Genomic DNA, 20,712 nt, shown 5'->3' with positions numbered 1-20,712 from the left:
TATCAATTTCTTGGTTTGGATACTGTAGTATAGTTATTGTAAGGTGTAACTACTGGAGGAAAATGGGCAAAGGGCATAGGAAAACTCTTGGATCTATATTCACAACTTATGGTGAATCTATTATTTCAAAATTGAAAAGTTAAGTATTTCTTTAAAAACTTCTTATATATGAAAAGTTATTAAATATAAAGTAAATGCATGACTTTATTTTTAAAGGAAAGTGAGAGCTTGCTAAATTCAAATGAAAGAAATAACTAATGGACAGAAACACTAAATGTTTACTAATAACTAGATTTACTTGTTTCTAAGTGCTATATTTTGAGTAGTTTGTCCATTTTTGTTATATTTTGCCCATAGATAACTGATATATGTCCATTAAGGCAGGAACTCTGGAATCATAAGGACCCTAGAAACTGACATTACTAATTGTGGACTATTTGAGTATGAAAGAGAACTTACCTCAACACCATGGGTTCCAGGGCCTGAGAGGCTAATCGTTCAAACATCCGCTGCAGGGGCGGGTGCAATGAGTGGTCCTCATCAGCCAAAGCAGCACTGCACCTCTGCAGCAGTCGTGCATGAAGACCAGCTTCACACATGATTTGCTGGTTCCTTTCTGTGTGCACCAGGGATTGTAAAATATTTGCCACGGCAAGTTGAAGATCCAAAGCATGCTAAAATCAACAAAGAAATCCACACGGTCAGGTCATTCTTAGTGAGAAAGGTGACAATTCTTTGCACATGAAGCATTCTTTTTTAATTTTTTCTTTTTGAGACAGAGTTTCGCTCTTGTTGCCCAGGCTGGAGTGCAATGGTGTGCTCTCGCCTCACCGCAACCTCCGCCTCGCAGGTTCAAGTGATTCTCCTGCCATAGCCTCCCAAGTAACTGGGATAACAGGCGCCCACCACCACGCCCAGCTAACTTTTGTATTTTTAGTAGAGACGGAGTTTCACCATGTTGGCTAGGCTGGTCTCAAACTCCTGACCTCAGGTGATCCACCTGCCTCAGCCTCCCAAGTGCTAGGATTACAGGCATGAGCCACTGCGCCCAGCAGAAGCATACTTTTTTTTTTTGAGACAGAGTCTTGCTCGTCACCCAGGTTGGAGTGCAATGGTGTGATCTCGGCTCTCGGCTCACTGCAACCTCTGCCTCCTGGGTTCAAGCAATTCTCCTGCCTCAGTCTGCCGAGTAGCTGGTGACTACAGGTGCCTGCCACCACGCCAGGCTAATTTTTTGCATTTTTTGTATTTTTAGTAGAGGCAGGGTTTCACTGTGTTAGCCAGGATGGTCTCGATCTCCTGACCCCGTGATCCACCCGCCTTGGCCTCCCAAAGTGCTGGGATTACAGGTGTGAGCCACTGCGCCTGGCCAGAAGCGTATCTTTTAATATGAAGTCTCTATATGCTTCCAAATACACTCAGATAAATTAAGTAACTTGCTTAGAGCAATATAGCAATTCCAGAACAGGTTAGGCAAACATGTCCTATTTTAATTTTGCTAGAAGTACAGGCAGCTGGACTCTATTCTCTTCCAAGCCTTTTGTATTACATGACTATATGACTAAAAGTAGTTCTATTTTTATAGAAATAGCAGGGATAAAATCTTCTTAATGGTGGGCAGATAACTAGTTTAAAGGAGAGCCTACTGTTTACATCTGTGACATTTTAGGCCTTAGAGGCCATATAACATTCTAATAAAAATCATCACCCAAACTCCGAATCACTCAAACTCTTGAGTGCAACAAGTCAAAACAGACAAATAGCCTCAATGTAGTATCTTCAGTCATTTTTCCTTCTGTATTATTCATTAGCAATGTCCACTGCTGAGCAGGATTTACAAGGAGAAACAGAATTATTCTAGCACCAGAAGAAGCTACCTTGGTTGCCTTTGTAACGAATGAATTGGATTCTAAAACATATGTATCTACCATTTATCATGAAAGGTAACACTCAAAAAAATCCTTTTTTTCCCCTTCAGCTACTTTAGTATGTAATATTAACTTTCTTCCTCAACCCCCTAGCTGATATAATCATACTCACATCCTTTCATTTCATTACAGATGGGAAGGAACTAACATATTCAAGCTTACTTCTGGCTGTGTCACTGACCCAACAGAGGCCAGTAGGTCCAGCATGGCAAGCATGGCTCCAGGATGAATGATGACTGCATCGGAACTCTGGAGAGATGAAGTTGTCACATGTAGTTTCAGGTCAGCAACATTTTTAGGAGGGTAAACAGGAGGAGTTGAAACAGAATGATATGCATGCCTATAAAAAAAGAAAGAGTAAATTTGGTATTGAATTCCAATCACATTCTCTTCCTCTTCTGTTACTTTCATCCACTGATAACCAAAAAGCCTTCTTAGAAAACACCTTAAGGTTGGGATAGAAAAAAGGAATATATTATCAACTTGAGTTGATATGTGTGTGTGTCCGCACGTGTGTGGTGGGTGTGTGCAGACCATGTAACTATCCATTATTCATAGCCTTTATATGATTTTTACTTTTACTGATTTACTATATGGATTGTTTGATTAAAAAATGACACCTGTACCAGAAGATGTAAAGAATAGGTACAATCATAGTGATTCAAAGCTCTAGGAAGATGACAGTTCTAATAATATGTGATGAGAGATCAAGTTAAATTAATTCCCTCAATGAGATTTTATCTTTTGAAATTACCTATATGTGTTTTAACCTTTCCTTAGTGCATGAGTAACACAATCAACAACTAACTGGGTCAACTGAGTCAGGGTTGTCTCAGAGTCTAGGCTATCCAAGAATAAATATATTTGGCATTGTGGGAGTTTTCCTTTAGCTTATTTGGAACTACTTTCATCTTCTGCATCTATCCTCACTACCACTGAAAATATTCATTGCAACTTTTAAAAACTTGAAGGCAATTTACAGAACAAGTTTCTATGAATTACAAAGCCCAGCCATGTCCTGAATGTACACATTTCTTCTCATCAATGATCTCTACTTTCTATTTCATACTACTCATCTACAATTCATGAATTTTGCACATTTTGCATCTTGGCACTAAGAAACAGATGCTTGTGGCTTCAGCTTATGGGAACTCTTTGTTCCAATGGGTTGGTCTCAGCATAATTTGTCTAATGTTGAGCTCTGTCACAGAGAGCAATGCAGTTTTAGCTCTCTGGGACAAGAGCAGCTTGGGAAACAGATGCTTTACGTCAGTGATTTAGTAGCAAAGAATTGGCACTGCCATGGTTTAAAAAAAATACCGTTCTCTTTTTAACAGGGATTCTAGGAAAATGTTCAGCTTTACTTATAAAAAGGCACATAGGCTCTCCTAGCTTATTTAGAAGTCAGCATGTCCTTTACCCATTCATGTTTTCACTCCCTGTGTTCTGCCATTTTTCATTCAAAAGATTTAATTTCTAAACTTACTAAGAAAAATATTTCAAAATGTGTATTACCAACAGTTATCCTCCTCCTATATTGCTCCCTTTATTCTTTTAAATATTTTGATCCATCTAGAAAAAAGATTCATAATTTATCTAGCATGTATCAGAAATAACCACTGAATTCCAAAATTTCATTAAAAATCTTTTCATTGCATATACACACATATGCATAGATTCTAATTGTCTATTTTAGTTATAGGCCTTCCAAAATCATTTCTAAATTGACAAGATTTGATGAGATTTGGATTTAAGTTACTGATACACTCAGGAAGAAATCTCTACATCTTTGGACACTGAACTCTTTACTAACACAGGTTGAGTATCCCTAATCCAAAAATCTGAAATCTGAAATGCTCCAAAATCCAAAACTTTTTAAGCACCCACATGACGCCACAAGTAAAAAATTTCACATCTGACCTTATATGATGGATCAGAGTCAAAACACAGTCAAAACTTTGTTTCATGTACAAAATTATTAAAAATATTACATAAAATTATCTTCTGGCTACTTGCATAAGATGTATATGCAACATAAATCAATTCTGTGTCTGGACTTGGGTCCCATACTCAAGATATCTCATTATATATATTGCAAATATTACAAAATCCAAAAAACTGGAAATTAAAACAATTCTGGTCCCATGTATTTTGGATAAGAAGTACTCAACCTGTATATAATTATTACAGTAATACATTTTTTATCTTATATAAGAAAACAATATTCTGAAAAAGGAATTACATTCATTGTTTTCAAACCAGAAAAATATTGCAAACATCGCTGATATCTAAAACACGGTATTTATTAACTAAAATTAGGTGTATTACAACAGGTATTATACAAGATTAATTCTGATTAAATCACCTAGGAATCACCACAGGTATCACTTTTTAAATTTTGGAATTATGGTAAGCTTATTAAATGGTTAATTCCCCAGCAAGAACTAACCATTTGCAAAGATAGGATAAAATTACATTTCACAATTTGGTTGCTATTTAATATTTCAACCTAAATTCTCATATATATTTAAGATTCATCTACCTCTTTTGGGAATACATAATATTTAAATTCTGAATCTGCTTTGCTTAACTTATCATCAGGTGTGTAGAGGCACTAAGTAATGGATCCCATGTTTGAAGGGTAACAAGTACTTGCCACCTTTTGCTCCATTGCAGTTATATTCTGTAGAGTTCTGATTATTATTTTGTATTCACTTCCTCTAACTCTGATTGAACACTATTCAGCTATAATTCTGTTCTATTATTCCTTCTGAATAATGAACAATGAAAAAGGTTTTGAGTTTTAGTTTTCCAAATATAAAGTCAGCTAGTTCATTTTCCCCCAATTCTTAAAATAGAGAAGAATCTCCTGGATACTACATGTCAGACAAGTATCACAAGCTCAAAACGTCCTTAGCATCTGAGAGTGTTCCACAAGCCATAAAAACACAGTCAAATTTTGGTTTCTCCTTTTGCCAACAAAACTAGTATGTTTTGCTACAAGAAAAAGATGTCTACAAGCTGATGTAATTTGTTGAGAGGTTCCAGAAATAGTGTGACTTAAATTCTAATTTCAAGTTACTAGACTTGAATTTGTGAAGTAAAAAACATAATATTCTTTACTAGCTTATGATTCTTACCACTGAGCAAAATATATGCAAGCTGAATAGAATGGCAACCTGAAAATGTCAACAATCATCTTAGTATTAGCATGAACAGTATCAGGGGCTTTCTGTCCTTGGGGTAATGTCAACTTGTAAGACTCATGGAGAATTCACACAGATTAGGGCTCAATCAACTAGCTTTACTGATTTAGTGACAGTTTTCCCTTAAGTCAAAGACCTGGTATCTCTACATGGAGCTACACTGTAAATGATGACAATATGTTTTTGATTTAAGGCCGTAAGTAACTCTTTAAGAATAAAAAGAAAATGCTGTTTTCCCTTTGTCAAATTACCATTTAAATAAATAGAAAGTTCTGATGCATTTTTGGAAATGCAGTCTTGCTCTGTAGTCCAGGCTGGAGTGCAGTGCCGTGATCTCTGCTCACTGCAACCTCCACCTCCTGCATTCATGCAGTTCTCATGACTCAGCTCCCGAGTAGCTGGGATTACAGGTGCACGCTGCCATGCCCGGCTAATTTTTTTTTTTTTTTTTGTATTTTAGTAGAGATGGGGTTTCACCGTGTTGCCAAGCTGGTCTTAAACTCCTGACCTCAGGCAATCCACCTGCCTTGGCCTCCCAAAGTGCTAGGATACAGGTGTGAGCCACTGCACCTGGCCCTGATGTATTTTTTTAAGTATCCTTTTAATCTGTGTATTTTTATTTTGTGGCATTTGGTTAATACTTAAAAAGGACTAAATGTTTTTAAACAGCAAATTTTAAGGCTTTACTCATTTATAATTTAATCACCATATTTTTAAATTGTGATTTTTAGTAATTTAAACTACTAATTGAAATTATTTCTCTAATATTCAGTAATTCCTTGGGCTCGTGAACAAACACAAATTTTCAAACACACACATTTTTTACCTCGACCATTTTAGCAACAGAAAAATACATGATATCAACTCAAATTTAACTAGTTTATCATTCCTTGAATTAGGAACAGCTCTTTTTAAAAAAAGAAATTGCAGTTTTTAAGCATAAATATACTGAACAATCCTATACTCATTTAAGACTATTCTGAACCATGCCATGGTTTGTTGTGCAAAGTAAGCTATAAGTGTAAATTTAAGAGAAAAATGAAATTACATCTTTTCATATACCTAATATTACTATGCAAATATGTTGAAATACCGAATCCGTAACAAATACTTTTGATGTACTAACTCCAACTATCTTCAAGTTTCAAAATCTGAACAACAGTATTAAGATTATAACAACAATATAGCAGAACCTTGGGATTCATTTTTTAAAAGCCGCAATGAAAGAATATTAAAGTAAGAGTTAAGGACTTATTTTTGGTTATGAGGAAAACAGGAGAAGTAATGAAGTATTTGGGGCCAACTGCAGACCATGATCATTTTATGTGCAGGTTGCAAATGTAATCTTAAGTGGATCTTAATTATACTTCTGTCAATCAACTGTAGTTTTTAAAAATTTGAGTAGAATTCTTTTAAAGGTAGTTTTAAAAAGATCAACTAGATCAGCTTAGAGATTTACAGACCACTGATCAAAGGAAGTATTGGAGTGGGTTTTTTACTAACTTTTTCAAAGCTTAGCTGTGAGCATTTTTCATAACAGCAACACACTTCAATTGGTTGAATCTGATGGAGAAAATACACAGTTCCTTTCAGTGCTATGAAATTCATTTTGGAATAACAGTAAAAACCAAAGAATGATCCCAACGTTTAAAGTAAAAAATAAAAAATAAAAAATAAAAAAGTGGAAAAGTATTCTACTTAGAGACATTAAGTCCACATTTCTAACTTATTTTTAATAAAAGACATGCTTTTTCTATAACAAAAATGTGTAGTTTAGTATAAAAATAGTTGGATGACAAAACTATATATGTCCTTCATAGTTTCACAGCATCAACACATTTTACTCTCATGAAAAATTGATATTTTTAAAACCTAAAAACACCCCCCAAAACCCCAAAAGTTAAAAAAACAAAAACAAAAAAAAACTGAAATCACAAAACACAATCAACATGTTAACATAAATAAGCACAGAAAAAAAGAAACCCCACACAAATAGAGACTGACTTCTCTTATATGATCAGTACCTTTTCCTGGACAAAGCTGGTGTACCCCAAGGAGAGGGGAGAGAAGACTCACTTGTCAGGCAAGGAGGGATCTGTTCTGCACGACTACAGACAACAAAACAGACAGGGTGGTTCAGAGAGGTTAGAAGAAGAGAACACCAGGTTGGCAGTTGGTTAGTTTCACAAGAAATGCCAGTAAAAGTTTAATAAGGAACATCTTCCATATTCAGCAGGAACAAGGAACAAGACTACAACACAAGCACTGAATGAAACAGAAAAGCATGCTCACGGCAGATGCTTATTCCATTCATGTTAACATTTAACACATCTGGTTTTTTTTTTTTTTTTTGAGATGGAGTCTCGCTCTGTCGCCCAGGCTGGAGTGCAGTGGCGCGATCTCGGCTCACTGCAAGCTCCGCCTCCCGGGTTCACGCCATTCTCCTGCCTCAGCCTCTCCGAGTAGCTGGGACTACAGGCGCCCGCCACCGCGCCCGGCTAATTTTTTTTTTTTGTATTTTTAGTAGAGACGGGGTTTCACCATGGTCTCGATCTCCTGACCTCGTGATCCACCCGCCTCGGCCTCCCAAAGTGCTGGGATTACAAGCGTGAGCCACTGCGCCCGGCCTAACACATCTGTTAAACAGGGTGCTCTAAGCCCTATTTTTGAGAGTGAGTAAAAATGACGTATTCTAACTAGGATAAGTAGAAATCAAGGGAAAAGAGGTTGAATCTGAATACACAAATTTATATAGCTCATTCCTAGAACACTACACTGTCCTGTGTTTTCGTTAACTATACATATGCATTTTATTTCAAGATAGGGAAAAGTAGAAGTTTAACGAATTTTTTTTTTTTACAGTTGTTGTCACAGTTGTTTGGATTTTTAAATGTAAATACTGAGGACTAAGAAATCTTGTTAAGAAGCAGGAAATATCTCAGTTGATACTTCAAAGCAGATATTCCACAGAAAAGGACACAAAACCTATTATAAGCTCTATCCAATGGAGTTACATGGTCTATTTATGAGGGCAGTTCATTTATTTTATGTAGTAAAACTATGGTAACTTAAAAGCAGTAACACTTGGGGCATAAATTAGAAGTATTATTTTCAAAGTGACATCTTCATTGAAAACACAGTTGAAGCACTGAAAATAAGTGATCTAGATGAAGTGGCTCTCCTACAATCTCCGAGAACCCTAGATTCCCCCATTGTAGAATTTGTCACACTATATGTAATTGTTTATTTATGTGTCTATATTTTAGCTAAAAGATAGCAAGGACCAAGACAGCCCTGTATAGAGCTGAATCCTCAATGCCTAGCACAGTGACTTGGCATGCAGCAGGTTTTTGTTAAGTACTTATTTCATGAAGGAATGAGTAAATACTGAGTCTGATGGCCTCTTGAACTTGACGGTTCAAGACACTGACACCTCTCTTTGGGAACTACATCATTTTTTGAGGAGTACGAAATGTGGAGAATGATGGAGTATGTGTCTGGAAATAAGAATAATCATAATGATGTTCTATTGATAACACATATCAATAAGTCCAGATGCACCATTTGAGGCTAAAAAGAAAAAAGACAACAGTAAACACTATCATTAAAGGAAACTTCACAGAAACTGTTCCAATAACTGCAATGAGAACTAATTGAACCTGAATTTACAAATAGTACACAGGCTTCCATGCTAAAAAAAAAAAAAAAAAAAAAAATACCAGAGCAAGAGTAATACTCAAAAATAAAGTGATACACCTGAAACAAATAGAAGAAGAGTCATCTATTTTCATATTCTTTTGGATTAACTAATAATTCAAGTCTTAATGTTGAAGTCATGCTTAGTATACACCCTTTAATTCAGAGGACAGAGCAGAGTCATACCTGTCAAAAGAATCTGTGGCTACTTTGTAAAGATAAATAAAAAGTTTACTGCAGTGCCGTAACGTGGGTGACACTGATTCTATTGAGACTACATCTTCCTCTAAAAGTCTTTGAAATGGCTGTGTATTTGAGGGGAAGACATTCATGGCGCTTATTTTTCTTAGGTCTGAGAAGCAGCCAAGAAATCGAACAGCATCTGCCAACTTCTCATACTGAATCTCTGTTTTGAAGAAATGAGAGTTGGCTGGCTCATAGCGCATTGCTGCAGTCAACGTGCAGAACACAGTGTGAAGAAGTTCAAACACTTGATTCTGGTTCACTTTCTCCCAGCCATTCTTGGGTGGACAGCTCAAAGATCTTTCCATAGCAACAAGCAAGGATGTAATGTACACAAATCCTCCAACTTTTCTAAAAACTGTTCTTGAACGATGGCTTTCTCGAAGGACCGACAGGAGGGCCTACCGGAGACAAAAGAAAAAAAAACGAATGAAAATACACATAATTAAAAAAAAAAAAACACTATGCATGTATATGGAGGTTGTACGTTCTGTGAATCTGACATGTTTTTATCATTTACCCAATAAATGGTCCTATAAAGCATATCAAATAGTTTGCTAATTAAAAAAAGCCGCATTAAATGCTGAAGGTAATTTTAGGAAACACTATCACATATTTCTTTGATAGAATAAAGCTACATCCAAATATTGGTTGAAAAGCTTTTCCAGAGTCTTTAATTGATTATGACATCAATGAATTCAGTGACTTTACAAAGTAAGTAAAATACATCTTCTAGTCTAGTTTTACACAATCATGAAAACCTACGACTGTGTGTATACAAACTGATTAATTCTAGAAGGGATCACAGAGATGGTCAGAGCAGCCAAGATCTGAGGTCTTTTGTCTCATATAAGGTGACCATATTCATGCTTTAGAAAGCAGGTTCACTTTAGAAGACTCATTAAACATTCTCTTTTGCAAAATGAACTGAAGCCTAAGGGTTGAAAGTATGGCTTTTCCCAAAACAGCTGTAAGCTTTAAGAAAGAAAACCTGAAGTAAATAAGTAAATCAAACATTTACTTTCTGAACTGTCATAATTTTAACTTAGCTTACGATTTTTTTTTTTTTTAAACAAAAACAAAAACAGAGTCAGGCTCTATCACCCAGCTTGGAGTGCTGTGGGGCGCGATCTTGGCTCACTGCAACCTCCACCTCCGGGGTTCAAGCAATTCCGGTGCCTCAGCCTCCTGAGTAGCTGGGATTACAGGCACGCACCACTATGCCCAGTTAATTTTTTGTATTTTTAGTAGAGATGGGGTTTTACCATATTGGCCAGGCTAGTCTCAAACTCCTGGCCTCAAGTGATCCACCCACCTCTGCCTCCCAAAGTGCTGGGATTACAGGCATGAGCCACTGCCCTGGCCAGCTTATGATTTTAAAAAACACATTACAAAATCACCTAATATTTTATCAGGCACTTGCTATGTACTAGGCACTCTAGGTGCTTTTTTGCGCTAGCTTATTTAATCCTTTCAACAATCCTATGTGTAAGGTACTATTATTATTTCCACTTTATAGATAAGGAATTGAGGCCCAATGTGGTAAAATAACTCTCCAAAGACTACACAACTTATAAAATGGTAAAGGTAGAATTTAAACCTAGGTAGTCTAATTACTCTACTCCTGCACTTAATCATGACATTATGCCCCAAACAGCAATCTGAAATCTTTTTTACAGATACAGTGGACTCCTTTGCCCTCTGTTTCATTAATTGTAGCACAATGGGTATCTACTATTACTTAAGATATAATTTCTAATCTGTCCAATAATTGCATTTGAAAAAGTCATTTTATTAAAAGATCTCGCACATTTCTAATGGTATCTGAAGAATGAAAAGGCTACATACAGGTTGAGTATCCATTATTTAAAGTGTTTGGCACCAGAAAAGTTTCGGATTTTGGAATATTTGCACATACACAGTAAGTTATCTAAACACAAAATTCATGTATGTTTCATATATACCTTATACACAAAGCCTGAAGGTAATTTTATACAATATTTTAAATAATTTTGTTCATGCAACTTTACCATCTCATGAGGTCAGGTGTGGAATTTTCCACTTGTCAGCACTCAAAAAGATTGCAGCATTTTGAATTTCAGGTTTTTGGATGAGGGATGCTCAACCTGTATTAATATATTAGTCACCTTTTGACATATACTGCTTCAGAAGTTATGAAGATTTCATTGTTCATACCTATTCCTTAATATTTTAAAAGACAGAAAATATGCAATCTGTATGTAAATAAAATATAAAAACAATGTTTCTTCCAATAGTCTTCAATCGATAAATTTTCATTTTAGTATTTGGTAACAATATAGCTTCCCTATCTTGTCAAATTTAATAAACTATATGAATACTTAAAATATCTCATATTAATAAAAGACTTAACTAACACACAGGTATGCGCACACGTGCACACACACACGCACACACACATTCCTTATAACATAGACTGAAGATGGCTGAACTCAGAATGCTTGGGGTCATATTCTGACTCCAACATTAAGAAGTATTTAACCATCCCAGTTACTTAACCTTTCCGTGTCACAGTTTCCGCTTATGTAAAATGGAAACAACAATAACTAACCTCAAAGGAAATACATGTAAAAACCCTTAGAGAAGTGCCCGGCATATAAGCCTATCATTATCATCAATTTTCAAATACATACTGGGAGAAAAATATGACAAGTATTATTTTATAGATGAGGAGGGGTGAGTTCAAAATTAAAGTAACATGTACAAAATGCTATCACTGGTTAGAATTATGACTGAGGTTAGAAAAACTGCTGCATACGAATCCTTAGTCCAATAATTTACATTATGCACTAGGCCCACCTCCTACTTCCTCAAAACCGGTATCTGTTGTCGCTCTGACATTATCCCAGCACAATCTCAGTATTTGAAAAATTTCAAACACCATGAATAATGTAACTTCCCACTTACATCAATAAATGATGACAAGTAGCAAACACCAAAGTTGCAATGAGATCTGGAGGCTGCTTGGTTAATTAGACAAAATCAGCTATATATTACTTATATTTGCATAAATACAATTCATACAATTCAAATTTGTGCATCAGGAGAATTTCCATGACATGTCATGGAATGTCAGGTTTGTGTATAAATAATTACAAATTAAATTACATAGGTATGTGGTATATGTCAGTTGAATGGAGGCACTAAGAAGCAATTCTGAATGAAGTAAAAATGGAAATTAAAACTGAGAACCCAAATTTTCCCTACTGGCTCTCAATGCTACTTTTTCCCTTCAAAGCAGAATGCCAGCGCTAGCTCATACCGGCTCTCAAGAGGTCAAGTGCCATATTTTCAGGAATTTTGTAAGTCAGTTGTTAAACGTACAATCATAATTAAAAATTAAGTAACAAATTTACAACTAAATATTTTAAAGATAAAATAACTCAAAACTCATCAGTTTCTAATTATTTTCTGAATTTTACTATTACCTATGCTTTTACGTATCTGCATGAGGAAATGCTATATAATGGTGTACTACTGTGCAACTCTTTCCAGTCCACATTCAGTGGCACATTAGTTGACTGAATAGGCCACAATGCGAGTATTTATACCCTGGAAATCAGTAAATGCAAAATATCATGACCCTCTCCTGCCCTCTTCCAGCCTGAGAATCAGTTACTAACATTAACCAGAACACTGCCTTAAAATTACGGGTCAGCCAATTACTTCTTGTTGGCTTTACTTACCAATATTTTAAAAATCCAATTAATAAGGTACCAAAAAAGGAGAAAATGGTATGTTAAAAAAAGTTGGCAACCTTAGCATCTTTTGAAGCCATCTATATTCTCCCAACAATTCCTTCAAATATAAAATGTTCTTCAAATATTGACACTCATGTGGATATCCTTTTTGTCTAAGAGATAAATTGTGGTGAAATTAATCTTGCTTTTAAGATGCATATTCAAAATTGTCATTATACACCATCAAAACATGATGAAATACATGACAGCATAAAGAAAGAAATGCTATTTTTTCATTACCAATGAAACATTTAATTGAATAAAAGTAAAAGAAAATAGAAGTAATAACTACTAATGTCTGTGGCTGGAATGGGGTATGTAGGAAACTAGTATATGCCACTCCAAAATATGCCACTATGGCATAAGGATTATTTTCAGTTGAAGGCAATTGGGAAGAAGTAGATATAAGAAAACTCTCTGCCATCCCCTATTTGATGAAGTCAGACCCTTCCCAGCCTGGAGACAGCAAAGAAATGCACAAAACAAACTACCAACTATTCTTTACCATTTATTTGCCTTCCCACAAGTTGATATCCCTAGAGTCCTTTTCCTTTATGTCATCATTTCTCTAAAAATGTACTGTTCTTTGCGGAGAATGCTATGCAGTGGTCCCCCTTCTCTGCAGTTTTGCTTTCCTTCGTTTTAGTTACCTGTGCTCAAACTTGGCCTGAAAATATTGAATGAAAAATACCAGAAACAACAATTCAAAAGTCTTAAATTATGTATCGTTCAGAGTAACATGATGAAATCTCACACTGCCCCACACCACTGTGACTCATCCCTGTGTCCAGTGTACATATGCTGCAGAAGCCACCTGCCCATTAGTCACTGAGCAGTCTCGGTTATCAGAGCAACTGTGGAGGTTTCCTAGTCCCTGTGTTCAAGTGACCCTTATTTTACTTAATAGTGGCCCCAAAGCATAAGAGTAGCGACACTGGCATATTGTTATAATTATTCTATCTTATTATTGGTTATTGTTGTTAATCTCTTACTGTGCCTAATTTATAAATTAAATGTTATCACAGGTATCTATACACACAGGAAAAAAACATAGTATACATAGCATTCCGTACTATCTGTAGTTTCAGACATTTCTGGGGGGTCTTAGAATGTATTCCCCCGAAGATATGGAGGGACTACCATACAAAATGGAGTTCTAAGCCACCTCTTTGAGAATTAGTCATCTTTCCCTGGTTGTCTCCCATGCACACATGAGGTAGACATGTTAATAAACTTGTTTGTTTTTCTCTTGTTAATTTGTCTTTTGTAACACTGGTCTGTCCTAGTTAAAAATTCAGCAGGTAAAGGAAAAATAATGTTTTCCTCATCTACAGGTGAGAGTACTAGTAGAGGAAGTGAGAGGAGATGGAGATCAGGTCACAAGGGCCTTGGAAGCAAGGTTAAACACACTGGTTTGTCTGTTATTATTTTAATGTCATTTTAGACTTAAAGAAAAACTGCATAAATAGTTCAAAGAATTCACAGATATCTTTCATTCAGATTCTTGAAAAATTACAATCTTAATTTACCTCTTTCTCCACTTCCCTTTTCCCCTAAAAGCTTCAGTGTTTTTCAAAAAAAGGAATTCTCTTACTACTCACAGTACAATGCTCAAAATCAGAGAACTAACATTCAAACAATTATTTTATCTACAGACCTTGTGTTTTTTCCAAATCCCAACAATATCCTCCATAGCAAAGGAAAATTCAAGTTCATGTACTATATTCACTAGTCACTTCAACCTCAACCTCTACTTTTTGGAACAGTTCCTAAGTCATTTTTAATTTCATTTTGTCTCATTTTTTTAAAAGTTTAGGCCAATTATTTCATAGAAAGTCCTCCAATTAGGATTTATCTGATGTTTTCTCATAATCAGATTCATATTATATACTTTTGGGAGGAAAAAGTACAAAAATGAGCTGAATTTTTCTCAGTGCTTCCTATCAGGAGGTGTATACTGTTCATTTGCCCATCACTGGCAAAGTTAATGCTGATCATTTAGTTAAGGTAGGGTCCATTGTAAAGCTAGTATTTTAGCACTCGAAATTAAGAAATATCTTTTGAGGATAAAATTTAAGAGTATGCAAAAATCCTTTCACTTCTAAAACTTTCATCTAGTATCTTTAGTAGCCAGTGATGAATTTTACTTGAATCAATTATTACTATTATAGTTCATACATTGTGATTTTCTTTGACTTTTGACTATAAATAAGAGTTCTTCCTCTTCTCTCATTTATTTGTTTGATTGTACTTACTTAATTGCTTATTTTCTTTGATCTCTTCTTTACTTTTTCAAGGCAAACTGAAATGTTTTAGGCTCATTTTGTTTCTTTCTGTGCCCTAGTCCTGGAATCAAGCATTTCACCAAGGAGGCCTGAATCCTTATAATGGAAAATTGTATTTAGAAACCTTGCATCAATCAATAAATTAAAGAACATAAATTTCGATGGACTTCTTTCACTTTGCTCAGATATTATTTAAATACCAGAGCAGGTTTTTAGTCACAAAAAGAGAAGGCTATGTCTCTTTTTATTAAAAAACAACTATTATTCACAGCACATAAGTTGAAAGCACAGCTTTACAAAGAGACTACATGGGTTCAGATCTAGGCTCCTCTACCTACTAGACATACAGAACTTGGGAAAATTTTTTAACCAGTCTGTGTTTCAGTTTACAATATGTAAAGCAGGAACACTAATAGTGTTTATTTTTATCATAAGGATTAAATAAGTAGATGCACATAAATGCATACAACAGTACTAATAGAAAGCAGTCAATAAATGTTAGCTACTGTTATATCTAGAACTTGGAAATTTTTAAAATATATCATTTAATATTTAATAGTCTTTACTTTTCCATTACGCCTTACTTGCATTACTAAATTCACTTCTAAATGAAAGTGAAACATTCGATTATAGTTTGATTCTAAAAATTTCTTACATATCATTTCTTACAATATCAATAACTTCAGTAATATGAGAGAATATGAGTATATAAATCTGCATAAAACAATGGTGCTGTGGAAATAAAATGGGTATTGAAATCCGGGGGTCAGTTCTACTAATTAAAAGTCACTTAAGTAAACAATATCCATGTTATATGATTTCTCTAAACCTAAGTTTTCTCATCTGCAAAACAGGGTGCTACTTACTTTATAGTATTGCTAAGGACTAAATGATAAAAGCATATGTAAAGCTCCTGGTATATTGTTCGATATCTACTAGAATATCCATTACTTACATACATACATATATGCATGCATGTGTATATAATGCCAAATCTAACATTCATTTCACAGATGCATAACACTATGAGTGAATTTAATTGAACAGAAAATATATATATTTAGTATTAATTAAGATCCTATACTTCATTAATATTTAAGAGTTCCAATAAGTCAAGATAATTACTGCAAAGGTTTATCAGCAGTAAGTAAAATATATACTGAAAAATATAAATGACTGGAGTTTTTCCAAGTTCCTAATGTGTACAAACTTGTGAGGTTTCTTGGGTAATTGGGATTTTTTTAAATTTCCCTGTCTCTAACTTAAATATAGATCATCTAAAAATAACCACAAATTTTAGCAGTAAAAGAGGGGAAACACATTTATCGAACTTACCCTTAAAATATCAGTCTTCAATTGCAATTCCGTCGGTGGGGCTGAATGCATTAGCCCCAGGAGAGTGCCCATGTCATCGTCCCCATTTGGGGAGAGCACCAGCTGCTGGATAGTCATCAGGGCATGCTGCCGGCATTGAGGGTACTTTACTATATTATGTGCACATCTTGCACCTCCAAATTCTCGAAAAATTCCTTGAAGGAAGGAGAAAAAGTCCAACAATGGCTACTTTAAAATATTCTGAGACAAGTCAGATGAATTAACATTCAGTTGTTTTTTGTAGGTAAAGTAACTTAAAATAATGTAAATAAAACCTACCCAACTATTTCACCTTTTAAATTACAATACAAATTTGCACAGCGGGTTGTCAGCAAAGGTATATGCAAATTTCTCTACATTTCCTTAATGCAAGATTAATGCTGTGATGTGTTCACCATGTCCAAGCTCTCAAAATCTAGAACATTCACAAGTCTCTTAGGTAGACCCCAGGAGACTCTATATTATAATCAACTTATGTAAAAGGTTTTCAGAGGAACAATAGCCTAAATAAAGGAGATTTAAATGAACATGGCTTCCAAAATAGTAGCAAGAAAGGAATGGAATAAATTATTCCACCATGGGAAAAATTACAAGGAACCAACATGTTTTGTTGTACAGGTAGAGCATAAGAACAAAAAGTGACAAATTCTGTAACAGAAAGCATGTGTCATTGTTACTGCTCCAAAGCCTTTACACAGATTGACTTACTTAATACTCATCTCCTACCATATAGAACTAAGGCGGTCAAAGTCATACAGCTAGTAAGCAACAGAAATGGATGTATGCCTACACAGCCCAGCTCTGTAAGCCTGTGCTCCTGCTCACAAGTGATACTGTTCTCACATCAAATATTAATATCATCCTCCAGTATTAAAAAAATGGGCCCAGTGATTGAAATCACTAATTAGTATTTCCTCTAAGTAATTCTTCTATCCCTTATGTTTTTAGGACATCTTGTTTATATCTCTATTATGGTTTATAACAGTCTTACTATTATTGCTTATGTTTGGTCTTCCATGACTACTGGATTTTCTCCTGATTTGTGTTTCAATAAACGTTTACTGAAACAGTGTATTCTGCTATGGCAGCCACTGTCCTCTCTGCTTAGTGGCTTTCTATTTGCTAACTTTATAAAAATTATAAGATCATGAAGTCAGTCTAAGTCGTGTACTTGAGATTCAGCACGTGGAATTTGTGACATCCTTTCATTACCTGAAGGCCTGTTTAGTTACCTCCTGGTTGTCAGTTAGGACCCACTAGATAATCATAATGGCTAATATTATTTAAATACTTAAACTATGAGTAAAGCACTGTTTTAAATGCCTAACATCACACAGCTAGTAACATCTTTCATACTAGGAAAAGAAAAACTGAAAAGAATTGTATGAAATTGTTTGGCACTTTGGGATATGTACTAAGTGACTTTTAGTCATATGGAGTAAGCTCTCCAATTGTCCAATCTCTTCCTGTGCAACTTCTAGGTCATCTCAAGGAAAGCTAATTTGCTAAGGAAATTCCTGTTAGTCTATCTTTATTATGTTTCTGAGTATCTCAGTTAACTAAACCTAGTTAGTGGAAATAAGATTATGCATTATGCCATAGACAAAATGTTACTATAGTATCCATTAAAAGTCATCATACTCATTGTTTCAATTGCCTGTTAAATTCATTCAAGTCTATCTTAGCATTTGCCAAAGTTGTATCAGACTAATTACTTCTATAATTATGTGTCTACATTTTTCTTCACTAGATTCTAATTCCCAGAGAGCAAGAATGATCTTACCTTAGAATCTAGGTGTTATTCTAACACCTAGCTAGCATGGTACCTGGGATACGCAATATATTTTAAATATAATGAATGCTGAGTTTCTTTGCATTCAGGCAAACAGTCATGCATTTGTGCATGGGGTTCATTCATCCATGGCTTTCCATAACACTTAAAATATATTTCAAGCTCCTTACTATGGTCTAAAAAGCTCCCTATGATTTGGGCCCAGCCTACTAATCTGAACTAATTTTCCGTCATTATTCCTCTCAAGTTGTACTGACCTTATTACCTGAGAGTTGTTTGATGTTAATTAAAACCTCAAGTAATCTTTTTTAAAAAGCAAGAGTGATATTTTATAAATATAGTTAGGCTATCTGTTAATGACAGGTAGAAAAGGATAAAAGAGAAATTGAGACCAAAATTAAACAAAATATTTAGTAAAGTTAATTAACCTTGGAGAGATTATGTTTTATTAGAGAATCATTGTTCAGTATTTCCTGAAGGTTGTAACATTATAATACTCTAACTTGCAGTACTAAAAAATTCTTTAAATCACTGTGTAAAGAAAATATTTTAGAAAGAATTTAAATAGCAACTTGTTTGAGTAAGAGTGTATCAATAAAAAATTAGAAGAATACTTTCAACACAAGACACTATAAAAAGCAATTTAAACATCATTTTGAAATAGTAACAATGTTACATATTTTGTCATCAAGGTGCTCCTGATGGTCAAAAGTACTGCATTTTTAGGGACATGACGGGTACCATCACTGAATCAATAGCTCTTTCTCTTAAGTGACAGGAAGATTTCAGAAGCAAGAATCACCACAGAAGATGTAATCAGTGGTAATCTCCCAAAGTATTTCCTTATGGCTTTTTAAATTACCTGCATTTGTGTTTGATCCTTGAAGAAGCACTGTTAAGGTCTCCATAACCAATAAAGCCAGGTGTTTTTGGTCTTCAACTGAACTATTATTTCTTGAGTCCCCTAAAAAAAGGTTCAAAGGTCCAAATTACAAAAGTGATAAGCTTATTTTTTCTTGATTCAGTTTTACTGTAATAATTTCTTTATTTCTTCAGTATTCAGTTTTACCCATGACAGATATAATCTTTAAAACGATGCATGTGTCCAACATTTGGCAAAAGTAGGCTCAAAATCAACATTAACAGATTTTATTTCGGTATGCTTGCAAGTGGCCGTTATCTAATAAATATTAAAAATGAAAATGCAAAGGTTAAATATACTCTCTTCACAGAGGGTTTTCCTAATAAAGGATGTCAACAGGAGAATGCTAGATTTTGATATACCAAAAAGAGAGAAAAGTTCATGAATAAAGCTACCTATTCAACCTGTATTAATTCACATTTAATACTTATTAATTGCCAGATACTATTGTACTTTTATCAGATTTATCACAGAGGTACCCAATGATAATACATTGTGTATATAACATCATTAAATATATGTATTCGCTCTGTACAATAAAAACACATTGAAGTAACTATACATTTAACTATATTTATTAGTTGTAATTAATAATAAATCTGATTATTTTCAGAAGCTTTTAAAACTTGCTCTTAGAAGCAGAAGGCAGTAGATACTAGTCATGTGGATCATCCATGTCTTCCCTCAGTTTTTACCTTCCTTTAAACTCTCTCCAATACACTCACATAATTCTAGCTTCCTCCTCCTCAATTACCTAACAGAGGCTGAATGCACCTGTAAATTTTGGAAAATATAGTTCACTAATATGTCACAATAATACACATTAGGAAGTCATTGAAATCAATAACCAAAGAATGGGAACAAGAACAAAAAAACTCTCTGTTTTGAACCCCTTTTCAAATAAAAATAAAATTACAGACAATACTTTACCTTGTTCATTTAGTGCCTGAGTTGGATCCTTCAACAGGGCAGCATATTTATGCAAAAGGTTTACCATGACCTCCAAAAGGCCAACCTCCCTGAACACATCTTTAAATATGTAGTCATGTCTTGTAAACTTAAGAAGTGTTTTCATTGCAATAATGCTACAGTGATAAGAAGAGCTAGATTTTAAGAGGATACTGACACTAATAAGTTCTTTACAAGGTATATAATTTAAGCTAAAAACAACAAACTCCAGCATCTCAAAGTATTTGTTTTGTACTTCTGGGAGTTTAGAAATCTTCTCCGCAAACTGTGACAATGTGTGCTGTGACTCTAGAATGAAGTAATTGGCATTGTCAGCCATGTAAATGTTTGTGATAGCATCAAGGATGATTTGGGCAAGGAAGCTGGTTTTTGCTTTTAAAAATGCATTCTGAAGAACTGCAAAGGCCTGGATGTTTCTCACACTGTGACCTAAAACAGAAAAGAAAAACATAAAAGTAGGTACTATGTGATATTTTAATGATGGCAAACTAGTCTGTTTAAACACATCATGAATTATA

The 20,712-nt window shown here is 34.7% G+C and overlaps 1 protein-coding gene across 8 annotated transcripts in view; it reads right to left on the bottom strand.

Moving 5' to 3' along the window:
• Positions 1 to 20,712, bottom strand: part of WDFY3 (WD repeat and FYVE domain containing 3) — a 303,349-nt gene that overhangs the window by 131,262 nt on the left and 151,375 nt on the right. For 7 of the 8 annotated variants that reach the window (XM_058433183.1, XM_032146792.2, XM_058433198.1 and 4 more), the window contains 7 exons: positions 20,156 to 20,623; positions 19,166 to 19,267; positions 16,473 to 16,666; positions 9,017 to 9,474; positions 7,159 to 7,242; positions 2,091 to 2,268; positions 460 to 674 (listed from right to left, as the gene is read on the bottom strand). In XM_058433183.1, coding sequence (XP_058289166.1) covers positions 460 to 674; positions 2,091 to 2,268; positions 7,159 to 7,242; positions 9,017 to 9,474; positions 16,473 to 16,666; positions 19,166 to 19,267; positions 20,156 to 20,623 — 1,699 coding nt within the window. The remainder of the gene's footprint in view (positions 1 to 459; positions 675 to 2,090; positions 2,269 to 7,158; positions 7,243 to 9,016; positions 9,475 to 16,472; positions 16,667 to 19,165; positions 19,268 to 20,155; positions 20,624 to 20,712) is intronic. The other variant, XM_058433203.1, reaches the window with a different exon arrangement.

The sequence above is a fragment of the Hylobates moloch genome, unplaced genomic scaffold, assembly GCF_009828535.3.
Source record: "Hylobates moloch isolate HMO894 unplaced genomic scaffold, HMol_V3 SCAFFOLD_2, whole genome shotgun sequence".
In the NCBI taxonomy this organism is placed as follows: domain Eukaryota; kingdom Metazoa; phylum Chordata; class Mammalia; order Primates; family Hylobatidae; genus Hylobates; species Hylobates moloch.
The sequence above is the reverse complement of the archived record's forward strand: the minus strand, read 5'-3'. Positions and strand labels throughout refer to the sequence as shown.